The sequence below is a fragment of the Capra hircus genome, chromosome 1 (assembly GCF_001704415.2).
Source record: "Capra hircus breed San Clemente chromosome 1, ASM170441v1, whole genome shotgun sequence".
Lineage (NCBI taxonomy): Eukaryota > Metazoa > Chordata > Mammalia > Artiodactyla > Bovidae > Capra > Capra hircus.
Window position 1 is genome coordinate 144,198,466 of NC_030808.1, and position 15,313 is coordinate 144,213,778.

The 15,313-nt window shown below is 46.2% G+C and overlaps 1 protein-coding gene across 3 annotated transcripts; it reads right to left on the bottom strand.

Annotated features, from left to right (window-relative positions):
• LOC108636542 (phosphoinositide 3-kinase regulatory subunit 4-like) lies at window positions 796–13,201 on the bottom strand. 3 transcript variants are annotated; one of them, XM_018051902.1, is made up of 4 exons: window positions 12,844–13,201; window positions 10,771–10,958; window positions 9,835–10,045; window positions 796–1,068 (listed from the first exon to the last, which is right to left on the bottom strand). In XM_018051902.1, exons 1-4 carry the CDS (start codon window positions 13,040–13,042, stop codon window positions 941–943), a joined length of 726 nt encoding a protein of 241 aa, XP_017907391.1. In that variant the 5' UTR covers window positions 13,043–13,201; the 3' UTR covers window positions 796–940. The 3 variants fall into 3 exon arrangements, with proteins under 3 accessions (XP_017907391.1, XP_017907397.1, XP_017907403.1); XM_018051908.1 differs by lacking the exon at window positions 796–1,068 and adding an exon at window positions 2,348–3,689 and having other exon boundaries at window positions 12,844–13,200; XM_018051914.1 differs by lacking the exon at window positions 796–1,068 and adding an exon at window positions 7,750–7,941 and having other exon boundaries at window positions 12,844–13,198.

Genomic DNA, 15,313 nt, shown 5'->3' on the forward strand with positions numbered 1-15,313 from the left:
GTCCAAACTCTTTACAAAACGCACATTGGTTTTTCTCAAGCTTACGCCTTGTCATTTTTTCTTCAGTTTTTGAGTCCAGTTTTTTTCCTTTCTGGAACCTGTTTTTGTTTTCAACCCCAGCAAAAAATATCTGGGTCAGCTCTTTTTGATTTTTACGGTTTTCTTCAGCGCTAATTTTTTTTTTTTTTTTCCTAATGCGGTCCTCTCTCTCTTTTGGGGTCTCTCTATGATTAAAAACTCTCTCGGCTGCCCTCACTAGATCTTGCAAGGATTGTTTATTTAACCTCTCTATCTTTTGTAACTTTTTTTTAATATTGGGGGCTGCTTGATTTACAAATGTTAACATAACTGCCGCTCATGACTCATCTGCCTGTGGGTCTATAGGGGTATACTGTCTAAAAGCTTTCATTATCCTTTCCAGGAAGGCTGCTGGGCTCTCATTTGGCTGTTGTCTCACTGGACTTAGTTTGGCCAAATTAGTTGGCTTTTTGGCAGCCCCTCTAAGGCCAGCCATGAGAGTCTGACAGTACACTCGGAGACGCTCCTTACCTTCAGCGCGTTTGAAGTCCCAGCTGGGTCGCACCAAGGGGAACCCCTCCTCAATGAGGTTAGGCTGTATTGTGGGCCTCCCATCCACCCCGGCACACTTTTTTCTGGGCTTCTGACAGGATCCATTTGCTCTCCTCTGTAGTAAAAAGTACCTGTAACAGTTGCTGACAATCATCTCAAGTGGGATTGTGAGTAAACAGGATAGACTCTAAAAGATCAATAAGACCCTGCGGTTTTTCAGAGAAGGAGGGAGTCTGGGTTTTCCAATTGTGCAAATCACTAGTGGAGAAGGGCCAGTACTGATATGTCCGTTCTCCACCCTCTCTGGCTGGCCCCGCCCGGACCGGAAACGCATGACTGGTGGAGGAGGGAACCTCCAGGTCTTCTTCCGCTACGCCGGCCATTTTTTTTTTTTTTTTTTTTTGCCTTTCTCCGAGTTCCCTAGGTGGGGCTCCTTTTTCTGGGAGGAGATGAAGGCTTGGTTCTCTTTTTGGCTTCTCCCGATGAAACCTGTGGAACCTATGGAAGCAAGGGCAGGGAAGAGGGAAGGGAAGTGAGGGGCTGAAAAACAAAAGGTTTTAGCCAGGCCAGGGGGTTTTCCACCAGGTCCTGTCAGACTAAAATGTATGGAGTTTGGTCTGGCTGGGTGTCCTGAACGGTAGGGGGTGAGCACCTTCTCTCTGACCGCTTGAATAGTAGGCAGGCTGAAGGTGCCTTCTTGTGGCCAGCTGACATCAAAAGCAGGCCACTCGGCAGAACAAAAAGTTACTAACTTGCTTTTTTTCACCAGCAATGATAGATTCTGTGCTCTAGACTTGAAATCAGAGAAGTGGTTAATCATAAGAGATAAAGGAGAAGAAGTTGTTTGTCCCATGATCACAGAAAAGGACACTGGGAGCCAACAGAGCACACAAAGAGCAACGCAGACACCACAAATAGACAAACAGATAACAAACGCAAGGAGGCCACCGACAATGCACTCAATCTTACCTGCAGGATGTTCACAGAGCCAGCCGCCTCCCCGGCACGAAACCAGGCCCCGGCCTTACGCTGGACTTAACCCAGTAAACAGAGCCAGCTGCCTCCCCAGCACAAAACCAGGCCCTGGCCTTACACTGGACTTAATCCAGTAACCAGAGCCAGCTGCCTCCCCAGCACGAAACGAGGCCCCGGCCTTACGCTGACTTAATCCAGTAACCAGAGCCAGCTGCCTTCCCAGCACGAAACCAGGCCCTGGCCTTACGCTGACTTGCCTCTGCACTTTACAGCCAGATGCCTCCCCAGTACAATACCAGGCCCCAGGCTTAATCTGGGCTTCTGCAACGTTAGCACCGGTGCTCAGAGCTCTTATATTCTAACGAGGTTACTCCCTTCTACCAGGAGAGTTGTCCTCCCCAGCGGGATGGAGATCCTGGACGAGCCCCCAAATGTTATGCTCCGAGCCCGTATCTCCGAACCGACCGAGAGAGCAAGTCCACCACAGTAATGCAAAAACAAGAAGGGAGTTTATCTCTCGCGCGCTAGGGCTCAAGTCTCATCCCACACAAGGGAATCCGACAAGAGCCCCGAACAAAGCAGTATGGCGGCTTATATACAGGCAGTTCTTTGTCTGTTACAGGAGTAGCTGGCGTTACATGATTGGCCAGGCAGGATGAGCGCATATCCTGTCTCTTTTTGGGAAACATGACTCAGGTCCTAGAGACCGTCGTTTGGTCCCTAACAGTAACAACTCATAAAAAAAGCACAGATCAAAATTACTTCAACAGAAATACAAGTAAATGAAAAATAGAAAAAAATCTTACAAACTATAATGCTTTATCTACTTGAGAAAAACAATGGATTAAGTTACAGTAGCTAAAATTAAAGAGAAAAACAGAGACAACTTAAAACAGGGAAAACAGAGGCTGATGTTGTGTCCTACTTGAAACAGGAAAAACACAGGCTGATGTTGTGTCCTACTTGAAACAGGAAAAACACAAGCTGATGTTGTGTCCTGGTCGTGAGTGTCGGGACCCGGCTGCGCTGAGCTGAGTTGACCTGCAGGTGACCTTGGGCCCCTGCGTCCTCAGGACTGGACCCTCCCCCTCGCCGGGGGTGCCTCGTGACCCAGGGGCTCCCCTGACCCCTGTGGGCCCCTGTGGGCTGTGGGTGGAGCAGCGGGAACATGAAGGCCCCTCGGGGAGAGCTGGGAGTTGAACTCGACCTGGGCCAGCAGCTGCCTGAGGCAGCATTCTCTCGGGTCAGCTCGCTGAGCGCTCTCTCCATCCGCACGACCGCCACCCAGCTTTCCTGAGCTCTTTCCTCACAGAGGCGCACCTCCTGGCGATGGCAGGCAGCGGTTGTCTCCAATGCTTCGCTCAGGTCTCCAGCTCTCTTCTTGGAGAGGTTGTGGATCTGACACACGGATTTCAGCTCTCTACAGATGCTGAGCAGTTTCTTCTTGGACTCCAAGCAGCGCGATTCTTTCTTCAACAGTCTTCTGTAAAGTTGCATCACATGCCTGTCATGAAAATCAGGCAGGCTTTGCTGAATCTCTCTTTCCAGCTGTGAATTTTCACACCCCAGGGACGCTTCTACAGTGTGAAGACTTGAGATTCGTCCTGGGAGCTCTTCCCTCCTCTGCTCATCTCCTCTCGTGTGTGTTGCTGTCGCTTGCTGCTCCTCTTCTGGACGTGCTAGAGACACACTGCAGTCAGCATCGTCAGGGACGCCCTTCAGCTCACCCTCCGAGCCCTGGACTGGGGGATGGCCGTTTGCTGGTTCCTTCTTTGTCTGGACGTCGGGATTCCCTTCCTCCCAGTCTCCCAGGAGCTCAGGGAAGGGGAAGATGGTCGGCTGGTGTTCTATGGATCTTAGTCCAGGGCTGATCAGCTAAGCTGGGGGAGGGGAAGCCAGCCAGGATCTAGGAAACACTTCTCCCTAAATGCTCTGAAACAGAGAGGGAGCTAATCCCCTACAGAGGCCTTGGGGGAGGTGGAAACTGCTGATCTCAGCTTGGAGCAGGCCCTCTAGGTGCATCTGGCCCTACAGCAAACCTAGGGGGTCAGAGCAGGGCCAGGGTACGGCCCTTTCTGTACACAAGGGCACACAGGGGCAGAGTGGTGGGGCCTCTTCTTGGCTGAGGTCTGATCCGTGGACTCCTGCAACAGAGAAAACCTGGGTCTGTCCCCAAAGTCCAGGTGCCCACCCTCCTCTGAGGCTCCCCCTCCCTTGTGTGTGCTCACCACGCTGGCAGAGCCCAGGACTGGAGGGCATTGCCACCAGGTGCTAGCTGTGAGACTAGTACTCCGGCGCCAGCAGCTCAGGAGGAATCAACCTGAATGTCAGCATCTTACATGTGCATAGGTTCCATGGAGCCAGCACGTTCTTACTGTGTCCCTGGTACAAGGGGACTCTGTTCCCAGGTGGTGTGGTGACGTGGGCTGGTTTCCTAGCGTGGTCCTGCCATTTGCAGCCCATGCTTCCCATTTTCCTGGCCCCTGAGTGGATCTGTAACCCACAGAGTCGTCTTAGAAGTGGGAAGGGTGTAGAGGCTCAGTTTGCCCTGTTTGAATTCCCTTCACCATGTCTGTCTCTCCTAGTATCTCTCTGGCATGCCCACGCTCAGAGCCTCCTAGTCAGGGTCTCGGACTCTGCCTAGCATCTCATCCTCAGTTCCTTTACTGGACACGGAAGCAAGGGAACTGGCACCAGAGACCCTTGCAAGGGTCCTGACAGTTCCAGGGTTCAAGAGCCCCTGGTGCATCCTGTGGGGTGTGTGCAGCAAACCCTCCTGAGGGAAGTCAGGCCCTTTTCAGGGCAGTGAGACCCAAGCCTGCAAGGTCACGTGGTCGATCTTTAAAAAGGATCCAATGTGGGCTGAAGCAATGACCGTGATCTCCCGAGTGCCCAGCTAGCCCTAAAATGTGTGACATGGAGTTGAAACTCTTGGCCCATAAAGAGGTCTGGGACTCTTTATGGACTGAAGCATCTGACTCAGTGGAGAAGACCCTGTAGCTGGAAAGATTGACGGCAGGTGGAAAAGGGGGCAACAGGAGATCAGATGGTGGATGGCATCACCGACTCAATGGAGTTTGAGCAAACTCCAGGAGATGGTGAAGGACAGGGAGCCTGATATGCTGTAGTCTATGGGGTCGCAAAGAGTCTGACACTACTGAGCTAGTGAACAGTGAAAAAGAAGGGAAAAGACAGTAGAGCTAGAGTATTGCAGAAAAGGTTTTGGGTTGGTTGTGCTTCTCCAGCCCCTCTTGTGGGGTGGCATTTAAAGCAGCAGCAGGAGCATTTCCGCTCCCCTCCCACCCCTGAGACCTTCCTGCCTCCTTCCCTCTCCTGCCTCTCTTTGCTGCTTTCTTCCTCTCTTTTCCTCCCTTGCCTCTCCTGTTTGTCTATCCTCTTATTTCCTCCCTCTTATGCAGAAGAAATCAGAAATCACACACGTGTTGCATCAAGGCTAATTATTGTCTAAGGTGTGTGTACATGTATCTATGTATTTTGTTTTTCCACAAAATTGTATTTAGGCTCTATTTGTATTTGTCCTATGCTTTTACACTGAATGTAATCATATTTTCTATTGTAGTATCTGAGTGTTGTCTCCCTTTGATACCTAGAGCAAACATAGTATTTCTTTGAAATGTAGAGCTATTTCAAAACATTTATGTGAATTTTCCTGTTTACTGTAAAACATCCATTCAATACAAAAGATGTACTGAATAAATAAAATGTAAAATTAATATTGTTGCAGTTGAGTCGCTCAGTTGTATCTGATTCTTTGAGCCCCCGTGCACTGTAGCCTGCTAGGCTCCTCTGTCTGTGGAATTTCCCAGCAAGCATTTTGGCGTGGGCTGCCGTCTCCTGATCCAGGGGTTCTTCCCCACCCGAGGGCGGGAGCTGCACCTCCTGCAGTAGCAGATTCTTCACCATTGAGCCGCCGGGGAAGCCAAAGGGAAGTGAGAACCCAATTTTATCAGACAGATACGTGTGTAAAGGACAACACAACACAATAATTGCCGCATCTCTACAGAAGTAAAAGACGACGCTGTCTTCCTGTACTTCTTGAAATTTTAGTTTTACATCACTTAAACACAAGTCTACTTACCACAAGTCTAAGAAGTTTTGTTCAGTTTTTGATAGCATTTTTAAATATTCTATGTCCCTGGAAAAGATTCCGTGGTAATTTTTCATATACACAACTTCCCTGACGAGACACACACACGCACACACAACCAGTCTGGGAACTCCGGGGTCATAAATCCCACGCTGGAGGAGGTGACTTTCCTGAGAAAAATGACTCTAATCCAACTCTAGAGTTGGTTTGAGGTGCTCCTTTACTAGACGAAAGTTGATATCAATTTACAGGAAAGCATAAAAATCAATAGGGCATTGTTTTTTAATTAAAAATTTTTCTCCACTGCATTTCATATGTGGTTTGGTCATCCCTGAGTCGGGAAGATCCCCAGAGAAGGAAATGGCAACCCACTCCGGTACTCTTGCCTGGAAAATCCCACAGATGGAGGCTACAGTCCACGGGGTCGCAAAGAGCTGGACACAACTGAGCAACTTCGCTTTGGGCATTTGGCCTGTGAGGTGAGTCACCATAGGGCAGATGGCGAGACACAGAATCATTCAGAAACAGGCACGCATGCTGGACACAGCAGGTGCTGTCCGCAGTCGCCCACGGTTGTTCCGTTATACTACAAGTAATAAAGTCACTTTCTAGGTATGTGTGTGGAATTTCTAAATGGAATGAAATCCATCAATCCTCCTCCCCTCCCCCTCTTCTCCCCTTCTCCCTCCTCCCCTCCCCTTCCTCTTCCCCTCTCCCCACTCTTCTCCCCATTCCCCTCCTCCCCCTCGACCTCCCCTCTCCCCTTCCTTTCCCTCCTCCCCCTGAGCCTCCCCTTCTTCCCCTCCTCCCCCTCCTCCTCCCCCTCCTCCTCCCATCCTCCCCCTCGTCCTCCACCCCTCCTCTGCTTCCCCTTCCTCCTCCTCCCCTGCTCCCTGTCTTCATCGCCTCCTCCCTCCTCGTCCCATCCTCCCCCTCCTCCTCCTGTAATCACACCCAGTGTGTCTGGCTCCAAAGCCACTATGCCAAGGTCACAGCCAGGACAGTAAGTCACACTGCCCTTACCCACAAATGGGTGGTCAGAAATCCCAGTGACATGGGGATTAGCACTCAAAACCTCCTCTCCTCCCGCAAATTCAAATATCTTTTATTTTCTTTCCAGAACTCACTTAACACAAACGTGTAAATAGCGTTGTTTCTGAGCGCATTGGCCTTCCTAGGTGGCACAGCGGTAAAGAATCCACCTGCCAATGCAGGAGACACAAGACAAGGGTTGGATTCCTGGGTCAGGAAGAGCCCCTGGAGGAGGAAACGGCAACACACTCCAGGATTGCTGCCTGGGAGTTCCCATGGACAGAGGATCCTGGTGGCTACAGTTCAAGGAGTCAGAGAGAGTTGGACACAACTGAGTCACTGAACATGCAGGCCCATGAGGACATTCGATTTAACTTGAGGTCTTCCATGCTGACTCGCTTCTGTCATACCCTGCAAGGATATTTTCTTTCCTTTTACAGAATCCCTTGCATCAGTTCATTTGACCGATCTTTACCTTTTCTCCTGAAAGTAAAATTCAGGAACAAAGACATGTAGTCAGGATTTACCTATGACAGATGAAGTCCAAAATAGGATGTGCTCAGGCACTCAGCCAAGTCCGACCGTTTGCGATCCTATGGACTGTAGCCCTCCAGGATCCTCTGCCCACGGCATGTTCCAGGCAAGAATACTGGAGTGAGAGGCCATTTCCTCCTTCACAGGATGTGCCCGACACAGGGATCGAACCCGAATCTCCTACCTTGGCAGCGGACTTTTTTACTGCTGAGCCACCTGGCAAGTCCTGAATAGGAGGGTAATCAGCTAAAGCCCTGGGCTATGGCTCCTCTCGACCTCCCGCTGGCTGTGAGTGGATACAGAAGTGGGAGTGCGTGATGGTGCCCCCTGGTGTCTGCGTCCTGTCTGGAACTCCTACAGAGGGGGCTGCACTTCTAGATTCAGGACCTGGAGTGTTCCACAGGGCATGTCCGCAGGCACAGCACCGGAGATGATGGTCATCTGAGTTAAATTCACCCATTCCAGTCCATCTTAGTTCACTGATTCCTAGAATATCAATGTTCACTCGTGCCATCTCCTGTTTGACCACTTCCAATTTACCCTGATTCACGGACCTAACATTCCAGCTTCCTATGCAATGTTGTTCTTTACAGCACCGGACTTTAGTTTCACCACCAGTCATATCCACAACTTGGAGTTGTTTCCGCTTTGGCGTAGCCTCTTAATTCCTTCTGGAGTTATTTCTCTGCTCTTCCCCAGTAGCATAATGGGCACCTACCAACCTGGAGAGTTCATATTTCAGTGTCATATCTTTTTGCAACCAGAAGTCAATATAGTAATGTAAAGCAATCATCCTCCAGTTAAAAATAAATAATTTTTTAGAAAAAGCTATACTGAAGGATCTATGCCTGCTGAGTAACAACGTCATCTTAAAATCAACTCATTTCTTTTACCAAGAAACAAAGCGGAAACCAAGACCATTGCCGAACCTGGCACAGTCAGCAGAAAAATACCATTCCCCCTGCATCTCTAGCTCACATGTGTGGAAAGAACAGCTGAGTGTGATTTCCAGGGAGGATATGCTGGATTTGAGAATACTCAAAAACACTCTGCCATGAAGTCTAGATAATAGAGCAGGCTAGGTTGAACATTTCCCCCAAGAGAAAATCTATTTCACAAAACCACTCAAGTGTGGAAAGAAAAAACATCAAAAGTCCAACAGTCATGGCACATTTCATGAACCACAAAATCTGATACCTTTCCTGGGATTACAGAATAAAACGTATAGCTTCACTTAAGTATAAAATGCCACTTATAAAGACAGATTCTATAGTCAAATAGACAGTGTGTGATCGACAGTTTTTGTTTTTAAAGCCGGACTGATAAACCGTATTGAACTGTATTTTAGAAACAAACATTCCAGGGTATTTTTCTTAAAAGAAAAAAAAAATTATGTGACTCAAAAGACCACTTATTAAGATTTCTGAAGTCTTTAAATCATTGGTCTCTACTGGCATTTTTCCTACACTCACAATGGAAGTCTGTGGGAACTCATGTGGTTTTTCAATCTCTACCCAATACTTTGGCCACCTGATGCAAAGAACTCACTCATCTGAAAAGACCCTGATGCTGGGAAAGATTGAAGGCAGGAGGAAAAGGGGATGACAGAGGATGAGATGGTTGGATGGCATCACCAACTCAATGGACAAGAGTTTGAGCAAGCTCTGGGAGTAGGTGATGGACAGGGAGGCCTGGCGTGCTGTGGCCCATGGCGTCACAGTCAGACACGACTGAGCGACTGTACTGACTAACCCATAAGCATATATTTCATCTCAGTTTTCAAGATACATTTTTATTATTAAAATCTATACAGAAACTCATTAAAAATGTTTTTAAAAATCTGCCAATCCAATGTCAGAGATGAGCTCCATCACATAACACTGGGCATGTCTGTTAACACAACTGAGCCACAATTTCCATCTGAAATCTCTCTTAAGTTTCTCCAAATTTTATCAGAATGCAGAAGTGTTTTTCCAAAAATCTTAATGTTGATGATTGCTGAGTGATGGTTGGTTATAGGTGATTTTGGTTTATTTTTAAAGCACTCATTATTTTCCAAATGTTTCTACCTATTTTTTAAAGAAATTCATAGCTATTAAACCCCTCAGAAGTTGAATGCCAGAGTTTACTCAAGGAAGTCTGACATTTAGTGGGAGAGTGGCATGACACTAAGCAGGCACTAAGCAGGTAAAACCCAGCACTACCAATGGGGAACGTGGGCCACCGGCAAGTGAGAACAGCAGATGACAGGCCTACAGGCACTGCCAGAGCCGAGAAGACCCGAACTCCACAGGCACCGAGCTGGGATTTCTCACTTCTCGGCTCTTCCTGTGGGCTTTCTTTTGTATATACATGTATACTTAGGTTGCACCGGGTCTCAGGTGCAGTATGCAGGATCTAGTTCCAGGACCAGGAAGCAAACCTGGCTCCCCTGCACTGGGAGCGTGGAGCCTCAGCCCCTGGACCACCTGGGAAGAACATTAGGGATCGTGGGCTTTCAAAGTGACAGCTTGGGGATCACTTCCTCTGCCAGTAACTGTCACCAGTTTCTTCCACTGGATTCCAGGCCCAGGCACCCGGGCTGGAATACCACCGCCCCTCAACAGCACACGCACCAGGTGGTGGGGGTTTACTCTCCCACTCGGCGTTTCCCATCATCTGCTTAGCTATCCTCTCGGCACTGCACTGCTCCCGTTTCTGCTGTATGAGCCGCTGAAGCTCAGCTTTACACGTTGTGATCCGGATCTGGGAAGTGGACGGTAAAATTGTGCTACTGAAAACCTGTACTGTTGGTTTTCTATTTTGGACATTTGTCACTTCTGGAACCTGCAAAACCAAAAGAGTAAGTATCTGTGTCATAAGTAAAGTCTGTTTGATGATTAAAATCTACCCACGTTCTCTCTATTACACCAGACTTTTGTCCTTATTAATGTACCAATTTTTAAATCCATCTAAATACAGGGACATATTTTCTCAGTGAAAATCTAATTAAAATAAAGTTTAACCACTAATTCCAAATCTCCATATTTTAAAAACATTCTCAGTGTAGCAATAACATTAAACAAAAATACTCATTAACTGAGACAAAGAAAGTGAATTTTAATTTATCAGTTGATTCAATTAAAATAGAATTGCCTAGGGAAGAATTAACGCAAATTAAAAAATTTACTTCAAATATATCTAAATCATGACATTTCTCACACAGAGTAAACTTGGGACTTTTCTTCCCAGAAGTATTTTTGCTATCTTACAGATATAACTATGCTATATTAAATGAAGAATAAAAGATTTTAAAGGTTCACTGCAGCCTAGGAGTAGAATCCTAGTTCATAATGACGTCTTCACCCCAGTTTCAGATCACCTTATTTGGTGCTTTCAATACTAGACTTCCCTTTGACTATGAAGATAAACCTCTCGTGCAAAGAAAAACGTCCTTCCTAAAAGACAAGTCACTGTACTGATTTTTCCGGTACAGTACACAGCCTCTAAACATCCAAAACAGTAGAATGAGATCCACAGACAAAACGCGCGCTACTGCCGGATGACAATACCTGCGGAGAAGTCGACAAAGGGACGCAGATAGCAGCGGAGGACTCGGAACGAGGCGGCTTCCCAGCCGGCATCACCTCCTGATCACTCCCTTTAGGCAGGGCCTGCTGCATGCTCGGTGGCTCCAGAGAGCCAAACATGCTTTTCCACTCTTCACTGACATTTGAGTCTTGTTTCCCATGTTTTCTAGCTATGAAAAAAGATCAGAATAATCTGAAGGAAGCCTCTATGACAAATCCGTGCTTGTATTACTCTCTGCGTGCATGGGGCAGAGGAAGGGGGATAGCACGGACTCATGAGCTGTTTGTTCTTCATGAGGGCCGATTTATTTATATTCACAGAGAAACATGTTAGTTCTCATTTCATCTCTAGGGCAGATGGACAGATGCACTTTCAGTAGTGTTAGTAATTAGACCTAACTGCTGCCTAGTTGTCCAAGGCTGGCTCAATTTCAAGGAACCACCTTATCTGAAGAACCAACAAAAAATATAACTTTTTCAAATGTCCTGACTACACTGATAAATATGACCTCTCTATATCCAGAGTCAGTTACATGGGGTGAAAAAAAGAAATGAAAGGTCATCTGCATTCTTATGCATATTCCTTCACAGGTCTGTCAGCGTTTCTATGAGGAATTTCCAGAACTGAAAACATAAGTCAAATAGTAAAAAAAAAAAATCATATTAATAATATGTTCCATTTATAAGCTCAAAAACAGTGAATTTAGTGAAAATGCCCATTCCCTGCCACTTGCTGACACAAGCATCATCAGTCTTCACTAGTCACAAAGGCAGAGAATGGCATCTCGTTTCTATTTGCATTCATTTCATTGTTTACCTTTTAAATGTGAATTTCTATTCTATCACTTGTATGTTCAAATCCTTCACTATTTTTCTCTCGGGAGCTTGTGGTTTTCCTTATCAACTATATAAATGCTTTACATTTTATGGCTATAAATCAGGGGTCCCCACCCCCAAGTCGTGGCCGGTTAGGAACCAGGCTGCATAGCAAAAGGTGAATAGCCAGTGAAACAGAAACCAACCTCATCTCTCACCTGTGGAAAAAATGGTAAACCGTTAACAGTTAAGTTGCAAATAGTTTATTCCAAGTTCAACAGTTAGAAGTCTTTTCTTTTTTGAAAGTAATTCATCAGCTGCCCTCAAAATCTGATACTAGAATGCTGTTGTTAGGTTGCTAAATCGTGTCTGACTCTTTGCAGCCACATGGACTGTAGCTCACCAGGCTCCTCTGTCCATGGGATTTTTCAGGCAAGAACACTGAAGTGGGTTGCCATTTCCTTCTCCAGGGATCTTCCCAACCCAGGGATCAAACCTGTGTTTCCGCATAGCAGGTGGATTCTTTACCACCCAACCACAGAGAAAGCCCGATGCTGGAATATAAGGATTTTAAAAGGCATGTACTTGGAAGTGAGCATATCTCCACAAAAGGTGCAAGGGAAGAATGCATGAGATTTTAAAACCCTTACACAATCAATGTCAATGGCACAAGAGCCAACAGGTTTAAATCTCAAGACTGAAAATCATGAAAATTCCATGTACAGAGGAGCCTGGTGGGCTACATACAGTCCATGGGATCACAGAGTCAGGCACACGGTACGACTAACACTTTCACTTTCAAATCATGAATGCATCTCTCCTTTGCAGGACTAGTCAATTCACTGGCCATTACCCACTAGTAACAAGCTAGGAAACTTCACCCTCATTCTACATATTGACCTTGGGTTGGTGCTTAAAGGATTAAAAAATAGAATGTTGCCTTCAATCATATACTTCCACAGAGGCAGCCAGGCTTTGGAGTCAGACTTTGGATCTGAATTCTGACTTCCACACGTACAAATCCAGGAATTTGCAAAGTTACTTAATTTCTCAACTGTACGTCCGCTTCTCCACCTTTCCTCTCCTTAGCCTTCATGCTATTAAATATAAATGGAGTCATCCACTCACTGTATTTGAAAGTTCTACATGTGAGAAATGTGACTTCTTAGTTCCACTACTAAAAACTTATGCAACAACTAATAATAACAAGCTAACACGCACACACAGAAATGTACTAACCTCGCTTGTCATCTGGTTCCTGTTTGGTTTTAACAAGGTCAACTTGTCTCCCAGTTATACCTAAGGCTGCCAAATCAATTACACCTTTCTGACTACTGTCATGGAGATGACTCTGATCCACTATATTGGCCTTTGCTTTGTTCGATTTCATCATGAAGTCTTTCAGAGCCAAAAGCTTCTCTTCCTCTTCCTCTGTCATTCCCTAAAAACAAATAAAACCATATGTCCTACATTATTTTGCAAGTCATAAGAGGCCTCAAAATGACTAACAACTGAAGGGTCAAACCACTCATTTTAAAATTTAAGAGTCAGAACAGTAAAATGAAGCAAGCAAAGGCAAGAGAAAAAGAAATGATCAATACAGAACAACATTACTCTGATCTCCGAGGACACTTCGCCTTCTATTGGGCATTTTCTACTTTGTATCATGATTTATATCTTCACATTCTTTCTAAAAGGCAACATTCAAATATAATTCGCCTTTGAAATCTCCAAAGAACTTCATACAGTGCCCGGTAGATCTTTAATCTATAACTTTGAATAAACAAACCTTTATCAAACAAATCTAAACAAAAATTCTGCAAGTACAGTATGAAGCCGAAGAAAGCGCGTGTACTGGGACTTTGTCCCTAGATGTGCTGGAACATGTGGTGGGACCCTGCTGGGAAGGCACTCTGTGACACATGAAGCACTCTGAGCATTCTGAACACACGCCTCATGGACTGACAGGCAAATGGAAGCAACACACTTGCATTCTTCAGGTAACAGGAAGACTAGAGTCAGGCCGCTTCGGTTCAAATTCCAGCCGCACTACTTACAATCTGTATGGCCGTGAGCAAGCCACCCACTGTCTCTGGACCTCTATTTACCTATGAGGATAATTACCAGCACCCATCTTATAAGACTATTATAAAATTTCAGTGAGTTAATCCACATAAGACAAACCACTTCAAGTCAAGTGAAGGGAAGTCGCTCAGTCGTGTCCGACTCTTTGCAACCCCATAGACTGCAGCCTGCCAGGCTCCTCTGTCTATGGGATTTTCCAGGCAATAGTACTGGAGTGGATTGCCATTTCCTTCTCCAGGGAATCTTCCCAACCCAGGGCTCGAACCCGGGTCTCCCGCATTGTAGACAGAGGCTTTACCGGCTGAGCCACCAGGGAAGTCCAATGAATACTCATTTAAATAATGAATTCGATGTGCAAAGTAAACATTCTGGTACTTGGAGCCAGTTCTGGCATTTTCTTGACTTTCCAAACTCCACAAACTCCTGTAGAATGTTTTGATTATGCAAATGAAAAAAGTAATCAAATGGCAATTTCCCTAAGGCCTCAATCTAAAATCCCTCTAAAACTGGAGCTTAAAGTAATAGTCACAAATCCACTGGCACAAGAGGAAAATCAACTCGAGAAAGTCAAAAAGCTAAGAAATAGTGAAATAAAATAACATGAAAGTATATACTTGTACAACATCCTTGACAAATTTTTTCCAATATTAACCTGAAATTCATTTATTGACATTTCTCCTAACATCTGCTTAGACAATGACACAGCTAACAGTTCTACTCTTTCTAGCCTACGTTTCAGCTCACAGGAAAGGACAGCTCTGCTTCAGTCCACACAAGGGAAGGCCAGAAAGAAGGCTGAGTGGAGAGACTCCCCGACCATGGAGCTCTAGACAGATTCTGCTCAGCAAAAGCAGCCAGTCACAAAAGTTACGTCCTGTGTGACCCCATTTACACGGAACACCCAAGACAGGCACACTCCCAGAAACACCGAGCCGACCCAGAGAGGGAGCCGCTGCTGACACACAAGGGTGCCCCCTGCAGGCTGACGGAAATGTCCCGGGGGGCTTCCCTGGCAGCTCAGATGGTAGAGTCAGCCTGCAATGCAGGAGACCCCTGGGTCAGGAAGATCCCCTGGAGAAGGAATGGCTACCCACTCCAGTATTCTTGCCTGGAGACTCCCAGGGACGGGGCAGATTGGCAGACTACATACTGTCTGAGTGTTTCCCCAAAGAGTCAGACACGACTCAGCAACTTCACATATTATAGAAAATGTTATAGAATTAGACAGTGGTGATGGTTTCACAACTTTGTGAATACACTAAAAACCACTGAAGTGTATGCTTTTAAACACTAAATGTCTATGAATTATATCTCAATTAAAAAATGTTAGGAATGCATCATCAAAAACACAAAGAAAAAACCCTGACAAGGACTATCAGCTCAGTTCAGGTGCTCAGTCATGTCCGACTCTCTGAGAACCCATGAACACCAGGCTTCCCTGTTCATCACCAACTCCCCGAAGCCTGCTCAAACTCATGTCCATCGCATCGGTGATGCCATCCAACCATCTCATCCTCTGTCGTCCCCGTCTCTCGCCTTACATCTTTCCCAGCATCGCGGTCTTTTCCAATGAGTCAGTTCTTCACATCAGGTAGCCAAAGTATTGGAGTTTCGCCTCAGCATC

What these genes read in the sequence shown, in the direction of transcription:
- LOC108636542 (XM_018051902.1), bottom strand. Translation starts at nt 13,042, where the DNA reads ATGACAGAGGAAGAGGAAGAGAAGCTTTTGGCTCTGAAAGACTTCATG. An exon ending in GGAACCAGATGACAAGCGAG is followed by an intron (nt 10,959 to 12,843) that starts GTTAGTACATTT and finishes CTTTTTTCATAG; the next exon opens with CTAGAAAACATGGGAAACAA. An exon ending in CTTTGTCGACTTCTCCGCAG is followed by an intron (nt 10,046 to 10,770) that starts GTATTGTCATCC and finishes TTGGTTTTGCAG; the next exon opens with GTTCCAGAAGTGACAAATGT.